Below are 16,381 nucleotides of genomic sequence, written 5' to 3'. Positions count from 1 at the left end.
CGCTCAGTGCACGAGGCTGTATCTGGTCCTAAGGACAACATTCAATTTCTGCTTTTAAAAGCTGTGTCAGAATCACTTTCAAGTTACACAGGAAAGTGCTGAAATATTTGTGGCTGGCTCATGTCAGGAAAACCATTCTCCTCTTCCTCCTTAGAGAACAATAGTCTGTTTCTTCAGTTTGGCACTTGAAGTTGCACCATGTAGGCGATCACATTATTCGAATGACATTAGATTAGCAGGTACCTGGAAGAGAATGTAAATTATTCAGCAGTGTAATGCTCCTGAGCCTACTACAGCAGTGGGAAACTGCGAGGTTACAAAACAGAGTGGACCACTCCAGCTAAAGTATTCTAAGGAGTCATCAGTTTATACTGGGGGGGACGTGCGCGTGTAAAGAAGATTCTCGAGCTGCATCCTGCTCTAGGTCCTATATGGATCAGCATCCTATTAATATGACCTTTGGAAATCTTTTTAAGAGTGAACGTTTTCCTCAAGAGAAGAATGAGCTGGCTTTATAAAGGACAAACCAGCATTTTCTAGGACACTCACTTCAATGGCACCGACAGCCGCAGTCGCTGGGGTGAGCGCTGGGGTGTTGCCTTTTTTGCCCATGAGAAAGCCCCTTCTGAAGCAGAGATGGAATCACCTCACTTGAAGCTGCTGTTAAGGTAACCAAACCTAGAGCTACACTTGCACAAATCCTGATTTCGTGGGATATCTCTAGTGTTAAATAATTTTTTTTCCTCCTATTGAAAAACTGGATCAATGTATAAAATGCAAAGAGGTATCTTTTCCAGTCCAGATTTTCTGGAAAATACTAAAAAGTGGGTAGAAATAAGTTTCACAACCTTACCTGAGGCCTGTTGCTTTTGCACGCATCATCCAAATGCTTATGCCATAATATTGCGTGAAACCTTGAACTAGTCTGGAACTTGTAAACATTGCCTAAAAAATAAGAAAATCCCAGGCTCTGAGGGTGCAGACAGACAGGCAGTCGAGGATTCTCGTTTCTGTGCACAAGCCCAAGTCCTGAAGGAAACTGTCAAATTAATTTGAACCTCAAATGCTCAAACAGACTGTGGATCATGTACCAGGGACCCCGTGAGACGGGACATCCAGCAGGCCTGGTGTGAAGAGAGAACGAGAAGGTACGTGGCCTGCAAAGCCAAGAGGAGCACACAGGCAGAGGCCAAATCACAGCCACAGAAAGTATCCCTTATGTCTCATCCATTTTACTCCTGGCTATCTTCTCATTAACACTGCTGTGGTTACTACCAAAATTCTTAGGAAAGCTTTGAGTACTTGTGAACTTAGTTTTCTTCAGTGTCCTGTTGTGAGGTTCCCCTATGCCTTGTTATTTTGTAAACAGTTTCTGGCAATCAAACGCTTCCCGAGCAGATGCCAAACCATGCCCAGCACCGAAGGGCAAAACATGAAAAGTGAAGTAGGCCTCAAAAATCCTTATATAACCACTCGAAGTGCAAAATATCCCAAGAGGCCTTCTGATCTGTTGAAGTTTTAGAAGTTTAATCAAGGTGGAAGAGTCATGGCACTTCAAAGTTAATTATTAAAAAGTAATTAATAATTACTTAAGGTGTGGGTTTTTTTGGTAAATGGTTTGATGCTTGAAGAATTTTCATAATATTTTAATTGGCCTCAGTGTAAGTCAAGATTGGATATTGGCCAATTTCAAGAAGCTATTAAGAAACTTTGGGATCAGGGTATACAGGCACAAACACGCAGCGATCTCAGACCGACCGGGCAACGTCTGCAAAGCCTGCAGGAACTGTCTAATACAGCAATACCTCTGTAGGCATCACAGAGGCACCTCCACATAGCGTAGGAATATGCTCAATTTCATCTGTACCTTCTCTTAAAAACTCTATATTGAAAATCTCCCTCTTCAGACTTTTAAATGCGTGCCACTGCAAGTTCTGTCATCTACAAACTCATTAACAGAGATTAATCTGCCTCCTGACACAGAAACGTAATGCAGCCGATGCCCATCCGCAACGCCTACCTCTGTCAGGGTTATTCAGGTGGAAGATGTCGGGATGCTCGGGGTCGTCAGGCAGTGCCACCATCCAGCCCACAACGGAGACTTTCTTACCAGGCGTTGATTTGTACTGGAAGAGACGGACGAGTCAGTCGCAGCTGAGCCCGAACCAGGGATTAACGTTGGACTGGAAAAGCAGCGCAGCCACGCCTGAGCCTGCACAGCGGGCGCCCTTCAAGCGCTCCTCCAGATCTGCTTACGAGTGTGCCATTTTTGATTTTAGAACAAATATAAAGCTTACGTGTTTTCTTTCAGTGCCTCTTAAAGATTTTGCTCCAAAGTACAGAAGAGTTGATCCTGAAAGCGTAACCCAGTATCTAGTCCATGAGGAGAGCTGAATCAGAAAGGAAAAAAATTAGGAAAAACTCTGCATCTCTCTCTGACATTTCAAAATTCTATTCACAACCAAGTCCAAGTGCTACCCACGTTAGTTCCAGAAGCAAGGAACGGAGAGTTGGATAGTCTCCTAAATTTGGATGGCTGGCTGTGAAAACAATACATCTTACTTTGGTACTTCACAAAGGTATCAGGACTGATTGCTTCGCAACAAAATAGTGCGCTGCCTTCTACTGGACAGGTCCCAGACTTCTGCATTTGATCAATAAAACTTACTGAGATGACATCTCTGCAATTCTTCTCATCTTTTAGCACTGAACAGTAGGGCTGCACATAAAAATGTCAATGAACTCTACAGAGAACAAAAAAAACCCAAATGTGTAGGACCAGAACCTGTGAATTTAGGTTAAGAAAGAATTACCAAGACTTTGGTGACGTGGGTTGGTGCCCTGCAGCGTTCCCATCTCACCGTGACACTGAATTCCTGCCCTCACAGAAACGAACGCTGATTTACAGAGCTGCTTTATTCATGCTCTGCTGCCACAACCTAGAGACACCACTTGCGAATGCAGGGAAACCGACGTTCCAAGTGTACAACCTTGTTATAACCCAGTTAAAACTCTGAACAGAAAATGACTTCACAATTGATAATAACAAGGAACATTATTTTGTGTGGTATCAAGCTCCAGGTTTAATCTGATCCTTGGAATTAAGACACCACTGCTGAATTAGAACCACAGGAAGAATTACGAGTCACTTACGGTAGGTTTCTTGCCTTCTTTGAGCAACGTTTTTCTCCTTAATGGCCCTTCCATGGTAATGACTCCCGCGGAACCGGCCAAGGTGCAGCTGCAGGCCCCTGTTGGGCTGGAGGGACAAAACACCGCTGTATGTGTTTGAGCAGACAAATAAGGACAAGAAGAAAGCAATATAATTTAGCTCTAGATATATTTTTCCTGCAGTGTCTTAATATATTGTCTCATCTGACACTCGACTCTGTAATACGTATCTTCCAGACCTAGATATCAAATAGGAACCAGGATCTTTGAAAAACAGCAGATCAACAAAAGGCTCTATTCTGGGGCCTCTGAGATGAAAAAATAAACCACAATAAATATTGAGGCCCAAAGTCAGAGCAGGAACAGGCAATTTTGTATTTCACTCTGGTAAATGACCAAAATTACCTGGGTTCCTGGAAACTTATGGCTTAAAATTTTGGCAATAAGAGCTCCCACAAATGTAATTTTATCTTAAAGTAAACCTTAGGTATAAAAAAAGAATGTAGGAAACTACCTTGGCTAATTGGAAAAAAAAGTTGGGGAAACTACATAACAATGCCAAATAGTTTATTGTACAGTGATTAAAATACCGTTCCCTTTCCCGGGACAAGCACAGAGCGCAACGGCCCCACGACCCCCAGCGCACGGGTGCAGAGACGCACACGGCCGGGACGAACACGGCAACGGCGACGGACGGGAGCTGCCCATCTGCCTCCTCCTTTACACTTATCTGCAGGGACGCAGCTGCCCTGATCTTCTGGCTTGAAGACTCTGAGGCCTCTTTTTCTTCTTCTTTTCTGGCCATTCCTCTGCTTTAGCATTAAGAGGAATTTTTACAAGCAGGAGGGGAAGGCTCTTCACGAGTTGATATAGTCATACAAGGACACTTTTGGACACAAAATACATTACACTAGAAATGTGCACTAGAGACACAAATGAAAGTTGAGCACCATGCACTGCGCAAGGCAGACCCCGAGCGGTACCTGTAGACACAGCTTCGGCTCCTGGGAGAATTCCGGACCGGTACCCTCCAGTTAGGCCCCAGTGTGGCATATAAACGACCCCTGTTTGTGAATGCAAATATATGATGAGGGGAAATTCTAGTCTGAGACTTTAGCAGTTAGGCTCTGGTAATCATGACAGAGAGAGCTCCCAATCTTTTCAGGTCCATGGGGAGAAAAATCCAATAACTTTACAGTTCTTTACTTCATGCTATTTTTTTCCCAACTAATCAATAATTTGATAAAAATAACTATTGATTTAGGGTTTACTTGTGTTAGGGATAATTTGTGAATTTCTTAGCTAAGTCTGTAGAGTGCTCAGTGAGTACAGATGAAAACTAACTCACCTTTCAAGCCCTGCGGGCAGCTCTTCACTGAATTCTGAGCTTTCACTGCTATCTAGAAAAACAGCAGGGCAGATACGGAGTAAGAAAACCACCCGGGAGAAAACACAAAACCAGTTGTGTGTGCATCACCAGAATAATCTTTATATAGTACCATGCAACTTGCTTACTCAAATCATGTTTCAAAGTTGAAGACGTTAGAGTTCAGGGTAAAATCTAAAACTGGAAGAAGCTTACATAAGCCTTTATCATATCCCACCCATGAACAAAGTCATTGTTACTGCTGCACTTAAATACCGGACATCTACATGTTACTTCAATTTTCGTTACGCTGCTTTTCCTTCCAACGCTGAGCACTTCAGGAACACAATGTCCAGTTACTTTCTAAGATTTCTACCACAACATCTGTAAGCCAATTAAGGTTCTTAGACATGATACCGTTGTTTGTCCTCAACAAGAAAGCACACCTGTAAGAGAGGATAGGCCAGCTCTATGTTGCTGCTAGGAGTTGCAACAAATCAATGTATTTACAGTGATAGTCCCTATTTCTTTTCCAAGCCCGTGAGCCATTTGTCCCTCCTTCCCTGGCGCAGCTATTTAGCTCACGGTTTTATTTTGCCCAGGACTGATCTTCTCGTGCTCAGTGTAACACAGTGAGCTGTGCCTGTATTTTCAGAGGTTCACAGCCCATCTCAGTGTCAAACGCTTCCTGGCCCAGTAACCTGTGATCCTTCACAGTCTGTTTCCTAGTCTAGAAATAGCCTGAGACATTTAAAAGGTGCCTTTCTCTTGCTTAGAAGACAGATTCTTGATTACTTTGTTTTTATTATAATTATTTTATTAGTCATAATACCATAATGTAATTGTCATAATCCTCTTTCATAAGTTTATTTTATGTTTCTTTTGAAGGCTGAGAGAGCACAGCTAAACTATTCTCCCATCTTCTAAAACATATCGTTAAAATTAAAGTTTCCTTTGTGAAAAGGCAGCTTTCAAAATACATATCCACTTTTCAGCCGCAGCGTTTTCTCCTGGTGAAAGCTGTCACATACAGAGCATATACAAAGACAATCTTCCGCTTCTACCAAAACCATCAGCAGGTAACCAAGAAAGGCTCAGACAAAGCTGGCTACGCAGCCGAGCAGCAGCTCCGATCTACCTCCCCCGTGAAAGGGACGGCTCTTTGCGCAGGAGCTAATGAGCCTCCTGGTCCCTACTTGTGCGCCTCTCTGTGAGCTTCCAGGGCACTGGGACAGAGGAGCAGGAACATCAGCCCCCACACAGACCCCACCTAGGGACAGGCCGTTGGCGAGCGCGGGGCCGCGCGCCGGGCTGTGCGGCTCCAGGACGCTGTCATCCAGGAGATGGCGTGGCTTCTCCGTCGGGAACGTGGCACTTTTGCTCTCCACTACGCTGAACTGACACATCATGCTGGAAAATTGGAAAGAGAAAAATGCAAAACCGCCCTTATGCCAGCAGCCCTCGGCTCCTGCCGGTGATCGCAGCCCTCCCCTTTGCCGCGAAAGAGCCTGCGGGAGGGCAGCGACGCGCTGCTGCCCGCCAGGCGCCGGGCGCTGAGCCAGCGTGCGGGGCAGCCCGTGCTGAGCCAGCGTGCGGGGCAGCCCGTGCTGAGCCACTCTGCGGGGCAGCCCGTGCTGAGCCAGCGTGCGGGGCAGCCCGTGCTGAGCCAGCCTGCGGGGCAGCCCGTGCTGAGCCAGCGTGCGGGGCAGCCCGTGCTGAGCCAGCCTGCGGGGCAGCCCGTGCTGAGCCAGCGTGCGGGGCAGCCCGTGCTGAGCCACTCTGCGGGGCAGCCCGTGCTGAGCCAGCCTGCGGGGCAGCCCGTGCTGAGCCAGCGTGCGGGGCAGCCCGTGCTGAGCCACTCTGCAGGGCAGCCCGCGCTGAGCCAGCGTGCGGGGCAGCCCGTGCTGAGCCACTCTGCAGGGCAGCCCGCGCTGAGCCAGCGTGCGGGGCAGCCTGTGCTGAGCCACTCTGCAGGGCAGCCCGTGCTGAGCCAGCCTGCGGGGCAGCCCGTGCTGAGCCAGCGTGCGGGGCAGCCCGCGCTGAGCCAGCGTGCGGGGCAGCCCGCGCTGAGCCAGCGTGCGGGGCAGCCCGTGCTGAGCCAGCGTGCGGGGCCGGCGAGCGCGACGCAGCCCATGCGGCAGCAGCGACGGCGGCAGCTCGTGCAGTGGGGCGCAGAGGTTCCGTCCCTCCCTGCTGTTACACCCCTCACCTGTTCCTGAGACTGGACACGGCACTTAGTGCCACGATCTAGTCCATGCACTGGAGTTGGACCAAGGGCTGCACTGGATGATCTCTGAGGGCTTTTCCAACCCAGTCGATTCTGTGATTCTGTGATATTTCCACTCAGACTTTGCCTTATCAATCGGTTATTAAGTAGCAGGCAATTAAACGGTACTGCTCACACTTTCCTTCTGTACATATGCTCCTTGAATACTGAAACAAGTTTCAGATTTTAGTGGTCTTTGTAAGTAACAATTATTAAATTTCTGAAGATGGGAAGCTTTAAGTTTTTTGACTCCTCTCCATACAAAGCCTGAACACCCTGGGTGGGGGCAAAGGTAGAAAGCCAGAAACAGCAGACTGCAGCTAAGCCACTGCTTAGTGGTCCTTCACTAAGCTGAGCTAACGCATCAACACTGACCTTGGACAGGTCACGGGAACTTTTTCCCTAACCTGTTAATTGTGAAATGGGGTAAACACTGAACCCTTAACTGGGAGCAGGTGTTCTCACTTAGCTGGGTAAATGGTAGCGAAAAATGTTTCTAACCCATATTACCCAGATAACACACTGCGAAAGTTCACAGCTTTCCTGAGTGATAAGGTGTGCCAAGCAGACAGAAGTTTCCTTGGACACATTCGCAAGATGCTTAAAAAACAACATCAGTCACGCACAGCCAGGAACCCCCCGAGCAGAGCGGGCACGCGGCTCGCAACGCTGCCCGTCGGGCACCAGCAGCGAACGCTCCGCAAAAGTCAACAGGAAACCCAGAGCATACACAGCGCAGCCTGACGCACTCTCGCAGCGCAAGCAGCGGAAGGCGCGGATCGCAGCGTGCTCTGCTGCTGTCCCAAAGCCCTGCCCCGCGCGGTACCCACTTGTTTCCCAGGCTGTGGCTCTTCCTGTGCCGCGGAACAGGAGGTGTCGGCAGATTTGCTGCTACTGAGGCATCTGGACACGTGGGTCTCCTGCTGAATTTCATAATTGCCGACATGTCAGATGGACCTAAAAGACAGAGATCGTTTAACACTGAACTGATGCAAACCCCATAAATTTCATGGGCTGGTGTGTTTAGCCACTGATTAAAATGAATTGTTACAGATAACCAAAAGACACTATTTCTGAAGAGCTGTTTCTTGCAAATTAGGGTTACACCATCCATTTCTGTTACGAATTCATCTCTACATTCTTGAAGTGTCTGAAGGTATTTTTTAAAACAGCTTTGCACACGCTTTTAACAATGAACTCCTACAAAAGTCTTGGCACCCTTTCAAGAGCTGGATGTGCCAAAGCGAAATGTGCAGAGCCACAAACTCAGTTTGTTCTTCGGGTGTGAGCAGCAAAGCTCACACATGTTTCAAATTTTGTTCACAACTCCATGTTGTGAATAAACTGTAAACAATTTGCTCATACTGACTCACAGCTTGAGCATGCAAGAGAAAGCAGAGGTTTTCCATGCATCTAATGGCCAGACAGATGCATTACTTCTCAATCATCTATGATCTAGAGATGTCTTACTGCAAATATTCTTCCTCTCATTTTACAGGTTTTATGACGCCTCCCAGAAAACACGGACCAGCTGTTCTAGTTCCAGTTCATGGATGCTGTTTGCACAAGGCTGGCGGTGAACTCTCCAGTGCAGGGAGAACAACACGGCCAGCCACCACCCTCAGTGAACGCAAGGCTACCCTGGGCTTCACAATGAACATCTCACTTTTAAATATTCCTTTTTGGCACTGGTGCTTATTACGGAGGAGGGAACGGTGGTCACGGAAGCGGCTGTCTGCCCGCGCCCGTGCCCGGCGTGCTGCGGCCCGGGGAGCAGCGCGACACGCGGCCCCTGCGGTACAGGAACCTTCTTGGAGGCTCCAGCGACTTCAGCTTAGTCAGCTTCTGCTCTCTAACCTAAACTTGTTAAACAGATCAACAGAGACAGAAACTTTACGGTGTGACAAACCACATACAACTATCACCAGAACCCTTACAGAAGCGTCTGCCCTCAAATTAGTGATAAATAGAAAAAAAAAATCCTTGCTGTTATGCATGTCAGTCGCAACTGCCTTCATCAGTCCTATGAAAGGAGGTAATTGACCTATTCTAACTCCCAGTTAGGTATCTTTAGTGAAGATCCTGATGACAGAAAACAGAATGCTTCGTGTGCTAAGATGAAAACAGAAATACCAGCTGTGGACATGTTCTACATAGTTCTGCATCCTCCTCAGCTCCAAGGCAAGAGAAGGAAACGTACGCAGTTTGGCCCTGCTACCCCTGCGCTCAGGTAAAAAGACCTGAGCCGAGGGCCCGCAGGAAGCCTGGCGCTGCCGTCCCGGCGCAGCGCGGCGCTGCCGGCGCGGGAGCCCAGGGGGCGGAGAGCCCGCGCCGAGCAGCCCGGCGGGAGCTGCAGACCAGGGGATGTTTATGGACATACCAGACTGCTGAGCAATTAGCAGCTTTGCCTGATATTGCTGATAACAAAATTCCAATATCTAAATTCATCTGAGATGGAGTTATTTTGCCCCTTCTTTTCCAATACGTGAAGTAATCCGCTACTGCGAGCTCTCCCTTCACCCTCCTGGCTCCCCTCCCAGCGCACACTGTTACCGTGATGGCTGCTCTGTTATTGTGCCTTTCATGGAAACAAAGCACTCTTAGCAGGATTTTCCAGTCAGCTGGCATGAACAAGGGTTAGTTTGGTTTTCATTATTTCTCAGCATCATTTTCAAGACTATGCTGACATGCACAAAAATAATGTATAAAAATATTAAAACGTTATTAAAAATTTGTTTGCATTAGGGAACGTGAGACAACTTCATCAGAGCGAGCTGAGTGCTGCTCAGAGATCTGCGGCAAGAACATTTGGAAAAGTTTACACATATCCCAGAGGATCTCACTGTTTTTTCCTTTGCATAATTTTTCCATGAATAACCCTTCAAACGTTATAAATGAATGTTACTTTTGCAATCCCTCAGCAGAACATGTGAACTTTACAGTCTCCAGAGCTTTTGAGAAAAGCAACAGGGTGAAGGAGTTAAAGTTCGCAATTTATCTCCACTAAAATCTATCGAAAAGCAATAGTAGGCATCCAAATAGAAAACTAAAAATGAGTTGCATATTATATGCTGAAAAACTGAGTGATTTTTTCAGGAAGGTAAAGCAGTCTCAACTATTTACTAGTTTCTGGCAAGGAGCTAAGAAGTAAAATTGATACTTACCAGCTCTGTTTCTAAAACTTAATAAAGACATTCCAAGCCCCAGACTCTCTAGTTAAATCTTCACTGTAAATTTTTACTGTTCTGTTGCCATTGTAACCAAAGTCAGTGGGTGATAATTAAAACTTTCAAATAGAAAGACCTACTTACAGGACACACAATAAAGAACTTAAGAAGAATTTTGTGCACAGAATCAAGAATGACGCAAAAAAATAAATCTAGAGTGATGGCTATTGTAAAACCATAGTTTCAATTGTTCTCTACGATCCAACGGAAGCCTGTTCACGCATACAACACGCGAGACATGTATGTTACGGCTGCTTCTCAGGGAAGAGCAAACTAGGAACACGAACCAGCCTTTGACCGCAGCCCTCTGTGTGCGCCCAGGCGCCCAGCCCTCCGCTTCCAGAGTCCATTTTATGTTCACAGGACTCCAGAATACACCACATTTCTAATGCACTTCCGACTGCACAGTAAGTGCATTCGGGATTATTTCCTTCGTATGCCTTCTGAATAGAGGTGACACTTTTGGTTTCAGCTGTTACTCGTACGGAGTCACTAACGGTCAGCCTTGCGCTGCTGGTGCTGCCGCAGCGGGCGCGCAGCCCCGACCGGCACCGGGCAGCCGCGGCACCTCCCGCAGCCGCAGGGCAGGACGAGGGCTCGGACACCGGGCAGCCGCGGCACCTCCCGCAGCCGCAGGGCAGGACGAGGGCTCAGACACCGGGCAGCCGCGGCACCTCCCGCAGCTGCAGGGCAGGACGAGGGCTCGGACACCGGGCAGCCGCGGCACCTCCCGCAGCCGCAGGGCAGGACGAGGGCTCAGACACCGGGCAGCCGCGGCACCTCCCGCAGCTGCAGGGCAGGACGAGGGCTCGGACACCGTGGCACCTCCCGCAGCCGCAGGGCAGGACGAGGGCTCAGACACCGGGCAGCCGCGGCACCTCCCGCAGCCGCAGGGCAGGACGAGGGCTCGGACACCGGGCAGCCGCGGCACCTCCCGCAGCCGCAGGGCAGGACGAGGGCTCGGACACCGGGCAGCCGCGGCACCTCCCGCAGCTGCAGGGCAGGACGAGGGCTCGGACACCGGGCAGCCGCGGCACCTCCCGCAGCCGCAGGGCAGGACGAGGGCTCGGACACCGGGCAGCCGCGGCACCTCCCGCAGCCGCAGGGCAGGACGAGGGCTCGGACACCAGGCAGCCGCGGCACCTCCCGCAGCCGCAGGGCAGGACGAGGGCTCGGGTGCCGCGCACGGCGGCCGCGAGATGCGCGCGTTGTGAGCGCGGGGCTGCAGCGAAACTGGAGTTCGGGTTCAACAGAACACAGTAACCAATCCATTAAAACAAACAAACTTGTTGCAGCAATTATTCCAGGTGACTGCTCTGAAGAAAAAGGCCAAGAGGGAAAAAAAGAGCAGAAAAGCCCTGTCCTGTGGCTGCTTAATATTCTTGACATTCCTAGGGAGGAATAGCCTGGTAGTTTAAACAAGCAGTAAACTAGGACATTAAAGAGACATGTTTGTAAGGAAGCCACAGAAAGTAATAGAAAGTGATGAAGTTAAAAGCCGAGCATGACCATTCTCTCCCTAGTAACTTTATATTTGCGTTGACAGAATACTCTTCTACAATTTTTGTGAAGCTTTGGTCTGTTAAGAAAAAAAACCACTAATTCTGGCTGGATTTAGTGGTTGATAGCAACACATGGATCCCACACATTTGTCTGGTATTAATCTCTTTCCAAAATACTCAAATGAGTTGTAAATATTTGTAGGGAAAGTATCACAGAGGAAGAGATTGAAAATGAGTGTAGGCTTGAAACTAAAGAGCAAAGTTTTCTGGATGGTCTGTAAACTTAGTCCCTGCATTTCCACCTTAAGTACAGTGTAAGAAGAGCAGACACCATCCGCATGAAGCAACAACCGAGCGCTTGCAGGAGGATTAGACAACCCTCATTTCCACAGAACGATTGGCTGCTAAAGCACTTAGCACAAACTATTTATTAGTTGCCAAAGCAACCAGTAAAACAAATGGCAAACTTAAATGTCAGCTCCGTGTTTACACAGAAAACGGTGCAGGTTTTTCATTCGGAAACGCTGGGCCTGCTGCGCAGCCATCACCAGCGCGGCCATCACCAGCGCGGCCATCACCAGCGCGGCCATCACCAGCGCGGCGCGCCCAGCGCGGCCATCACCAGCGCAGCCATCACCAGCGCGGCCATCACCAGCGCGGCCATCACCAGCGCAGCCATCACCAGCGCGGCGCGCCCAGCGCCAGGGCTGCGGGCGCGCACACCACAGCCCTTCCTCCGACTCCACTTCCTCTACATGTGTGACTCTGCAGATCACACACTTTATGTCCAATCAATCTACTGTTTCTAATTAATTAAAAGAAATATTAAGAGTTCTTTAGCAGCTCCCAAAGTTGAATGGACTCGGCACAATGAGCTGAATTTTACCCCAATAACAAAAACGAGAATACACCTGTTTCAGATTAATTACTCCAGATCCCTGGTAGGCTGGTGATGTAAAGCTTCTGGTCTACTTATTCTCAAGAATTGTACCAAGACCTACTTGGAAGAAAAAGAGAAAAAGGGAGGGAGGTGAAGGTCCAGCCCCGACGATCGCAGCGAACACCCCAAGCCAGGGCTGCGCCAGCCGGGGCCGGGGCTGCTGAACACGGCTTTACAGGCCACCTGCAGTGAGCAGCTGCGTCTGAAGTCAGAGCCACAAAGCGGCACTGCTCCTGGAGCCCCCTGGACAGAATTTTCAGGACATGGCAATTATTTTAACATTATTTTAGCTTTTATATTGTTTTCCGAGACAGGATAAATATGGTCTATTTCAGAGAATGAGTAACCATTTTCTGTGTTCTGATTAGCACAAAATAACAGCAAGATGAAAAAGAACATGCATAAAGCCTTCCATACCAAGCTACACTTGATGTGCAAATTCTAAGGAACTTCAGTTGCTGAGAAGGCTAACTTCTTTAACATATATTACGCCAGATCTTTTCTTTTGTTCAGGAAAACATACTGAGTTATACCTTCCCAAGCAAGCGAACAGCTGCGCCGTAGACGCTGGGCACTCCCAGCCCCGCTGCCGCAACACAGATGTCTTTCTCAGCTAATTCCACTGGAAACTGTGAGCGCGCCACGAGCGCGCAGCCCCGTCTCCCAGGCCATAGCAATGCAGAACGAACAGGCCTAGGCTGCTGCCAAGGAAGTTGTGTGAACGACACAGCTCCTGAAAGCATTCAATAAACCGCTTTAAAGCTGCTTTTTAAATGCTACCTGCAAGAGACGAGAACCTCTGAAGTGTTACGGAAGGCATGAAATCTTCCTGCAAAAGCACTATTCAAAATTATATACGCATTTGGTAATTAAATGACTGCATTCTAGCCACTCATATACCAAACATAGCTTGTTGTGAGACATTCACTTTAATCGGATGTCTGTCTCCTGTTTGAATTTACTGGAAAACCAGTTGGCAGCCAAAGTGGAAAATGGACACGTGGTTTGCTCCAGTACTTTTCAAACAGAAATACTGAAGGATTTAACTGTCTTTACTGAGCCTCACACTCATAAAGATACTTTAAGGGTGGAAAAAGAAACCCACGGTGTCCCTGGCTAGACCACACTGTTGCTCTTCTTTTGAAAGAGAAAAATGAAGCTGGGTAGAAGAAAAAGTCACAATGCTGGGAAAAAAATCCATTTCCATCCTCAACGCAAGTAATTACACTTTAGGAAAGGGAAACACTATTCCCTGGACTTAAGTCCATTATAGACTTAGGAATTATTACTACGATATCGAGATCCTTGTCCGTATTTGGAAACACACAGCAGCTATAGGAAGGCAGTGTGTCACTCACAGGACCCAGCCAGGCTTGCCGCTGTTGGTAACGCAGTAACGTTTTGACTAACGGGAGAACCGAACTGACGGCTGCCCTCATGGGACAAGAGCCTCTATTTTACCTTAAAATCACTATATTCAGACCCCTATGCCTTAAACTATTGACTGGAACATTAAACTACTGCCTAAATATTTTGAGATCATCTCTTACCATTATATCTTGCTGAGTGCAAAGCACCAAGTACTGGCACACAATGGCTGAAGTGGAAATTATCTCAAACTATAACTTGAATTCAAATAAAGTTGACCTGAACACCTTTGAATGTGCTATTTTTAATTCCCCATGGTCAACTATCTCATTACTGACATTTAGGTATTTTAGCTCAGAATTATTTAACACTAACACATCACTGTATTTCTATTTATTAATGTTGTGAAAGAAACAATAAATTATTGCCTTCACACTTAGTTAAATTTCAATTTGTATTCATGCTAAGTTACTTAACTAATCTTCTCCAGGAATTAATTTGTTTTTTCAATCAAGTACCATGTTTTCAGCCACATAGGTGCAGGTCACTGAAAAAAATCATGTGGGTATTACAAAATGCTGGAGACATCCGTTGTCTAACTGGCAGCAATGAGAATTCTCTAGCTGAGCAGCAAATAGCGCAGCCCACGAGCTGTCAAGTTTTCGAAGGAAATACTAACAGAAAAATGGAACAACGACTCCAGACTTGGTTTCTGGTCGTTATATTGTCTCTCACTCTGAATAAACCCAAGCTGAAGAGCACGCGGGGGCCCTGCGGACCCTCCTCAGGCTGCCGGGCACCCAGGAGCACACGCTCCGCGGCGGCGCCGCTGCCTCCCCGCGCGCATCGCTGCACGGCCGCTGCGATTCACGTTATTGCCTTACTTGGATCTTCAAATGAAGTTTTATACCTGCAAGATCTTCTTTGGAGGAAACCAGTCGAGGAGAGCTGTTACCTGGCTCAATTCTTAATGATAATCTGGAAAAACAAGTTTTTAGAGAAATTAAAAAAAAATTCTCAATAGAAGTGGAAAAGGTGAAATTCTCAACAAAAGTTGAAGCTCTGAAGCCCCCCGGCTGCCATCGATGCCCTGAGATAACAATGGCTCGCAACACGTTTTGGGCATAACTAGAAGGAATCCTGGTGCTTTGGGTCCTATTTTTGCCCCCTTAGTCTTGTAACTAGCGAATTTTACAATTTCTGAGCTTCTGCAGAGGACAGTGTATGAGCTGAGCAAGAAAGATCTGTTATTTTTAGGAGATGACATCATTGTCAGGGGTTTTCAGGAGCGTTCCTACTTGCTGACGAGCACGAACTTAAAGCAACAATTGGTCTGGCACAAAAAACTGCAGAGAAAAGCTTTGTTTATATAAAGTGGCTGCCAAATTTTCCTTTTCAGTGTAACCGAGGTTCTCATCTGGCCAGACGTGCGCCGGGCTCCTGCCGGTGCGCGGGAGGGCACCTCTCGGCTCGCGTGCCGGCTGGCGCGGCGGCGCCGCGGGCTGGCGCTGCCGACGGGCGGCACCTCCTTCCCGCTGACAAGACGGAGCGCACGCTGCCCTTCCAAGGCTGACAGGTCCTCCTGTACGGGATTAGAAAGTGCCATGACATGGAGGACCCATCGGGGAAATCTGAGAGGAAAGTGTGAAATCAAATATTAAAAACAAAATCTAAACACTTCTTATAAAATACAAACACATGGAAGAGGAACGAGAGTTCTCTTTATGGGCAGTTTTGATGAAAACAGACTTTAACTTAAAGTTTTATTCTGATGAAACAAGCATGGTAGAAAAAGGTCAAAGTTCTTCAATGTATGTAAACTGCAGCAACTTTATTATGCTAAGAATCAGATCTCTCCCTCTTTCTAATGCCCCTTTTGACTTCAGTCCAGTTTTCCATTGCCATAGTGAAGTCTAGAAAGAAAACTGCTAAATTTGATTGAATATATTCTCACAAGTAACTAAATCAAAAGTACTGAATGATCTTTAAGAAACATCAAATACCTTCCAGCATCACAAGCACGACTGCTGCTGAAGTTAACATGATTTTCAAATTTAAACTGCAATTACTCATGACTTGCAGTTTTTTAAAATATTACGTTACAGTACCATATACTTATATAAACCCTTTGTGTAATCCATTTTTCCTACGAAATTACAGTTCATGAAAAATATCACATATATAATGTAAACAGTTCCCTGTCCTGCTGGAACTGAGGGGCCACAGCTGGACACAAGATTCCAGGTGTGGTCTCCCCAGGGCAGAGTAGAGGGGCAGGAGAACCTCTCTGACCTACTGACCACCCCCTTCTAACCCACCCCAGGTACCATTGGCTTCCTGGCCACAAGGGCCAGCGCTGGCTCATGGTCGCCCTGCTGTCCCCAGGACCCCCAGGTCCCTTTCCCCTGCGCGGCTCTCTGATAGGCCATTCCCCAACTTAATGATTTAAAATGATTTAATTATTTGTCTTACTACTCCAATTAAGAAGTCATTCCAAAATTCTATTACTCTGATGGTTAAGAACCATATTTCAACATTCAG

The 16,381-nt window shown here is 47.4% G+C and overlaps 1 protein-coding gene across 6 annotated transcripts in view; it reads right to left on the bottom strand.

Annotated features, from left to right (window-relative positions):
- Positions 1-213: 213 nt before the first annotated feature.
- RALGPS1 (Ral GEF with PH domain and SH3 binding motif 1) overlaps positions 214-16,381 on the bottom strand; it is a gene marked incomplete at both ends in the record, with an annotated part of 42,861 nt that continues 26,693 nt past the window's right edge. The window contains 10 exons of one of the 6 annotated variants that reach the window (XM_080355719.1): positions 214-243; positions 854-945; positions 2,021-2,126; positions 2,298-2,390; positions 3,154-3,259; positions 4,143-4,235; positions 4,520-4,571; positions 5,808-5,947; positions 7,634-7,760; positions 14,751-14,818. In XM_080355719.1, coding sequence (XP_080211845.1) covers positions 214-243; positions 854-945; positions 2,021-2,126; positions 2,298-2,390; positions 3,154-3,259; positions 4,143-4,235; positions 4,520-4,571; positions 5,808-5,947; positions 7,634-7,760; positions 14,751-14,818 — 907 coding nt within the window. Of the gene's footprint in view, positions 244-853; positions 946-2,020; positions 2,127-2,297; positions 2,391-3,153; positions 3,260-4,142; positions 4,236-4,519; positions 4,572-5,807; positions 5,948-7,633; positions 7,834-14,724; positions 14,819-16,381 lie in introns of all 6 variants that reach the window. The other 5 variants (XM_080355714.1, XM_080355715.1, XM_080355716.1 and 2 more) reach the window with 5 other exon arrangements.

This window comes from Nesoenas mayeri, assembly GCF_963082525.1.
Source record: "Nesoenas mayeri genome assembly, chromosome: 18".
In the NCBI taxonomy this organism is placed as follows: domain Eukaryota; kingdom Metazoa; phylum Chordata; class Aves; order Columbiformes; family Columbidae; genus Nesoenas; species Nesoenas mayeri.
Note: the sequence above shows the minus strand (reverse complement) of the source record. Positions and strands in the feature narration are given on the sequence as shown.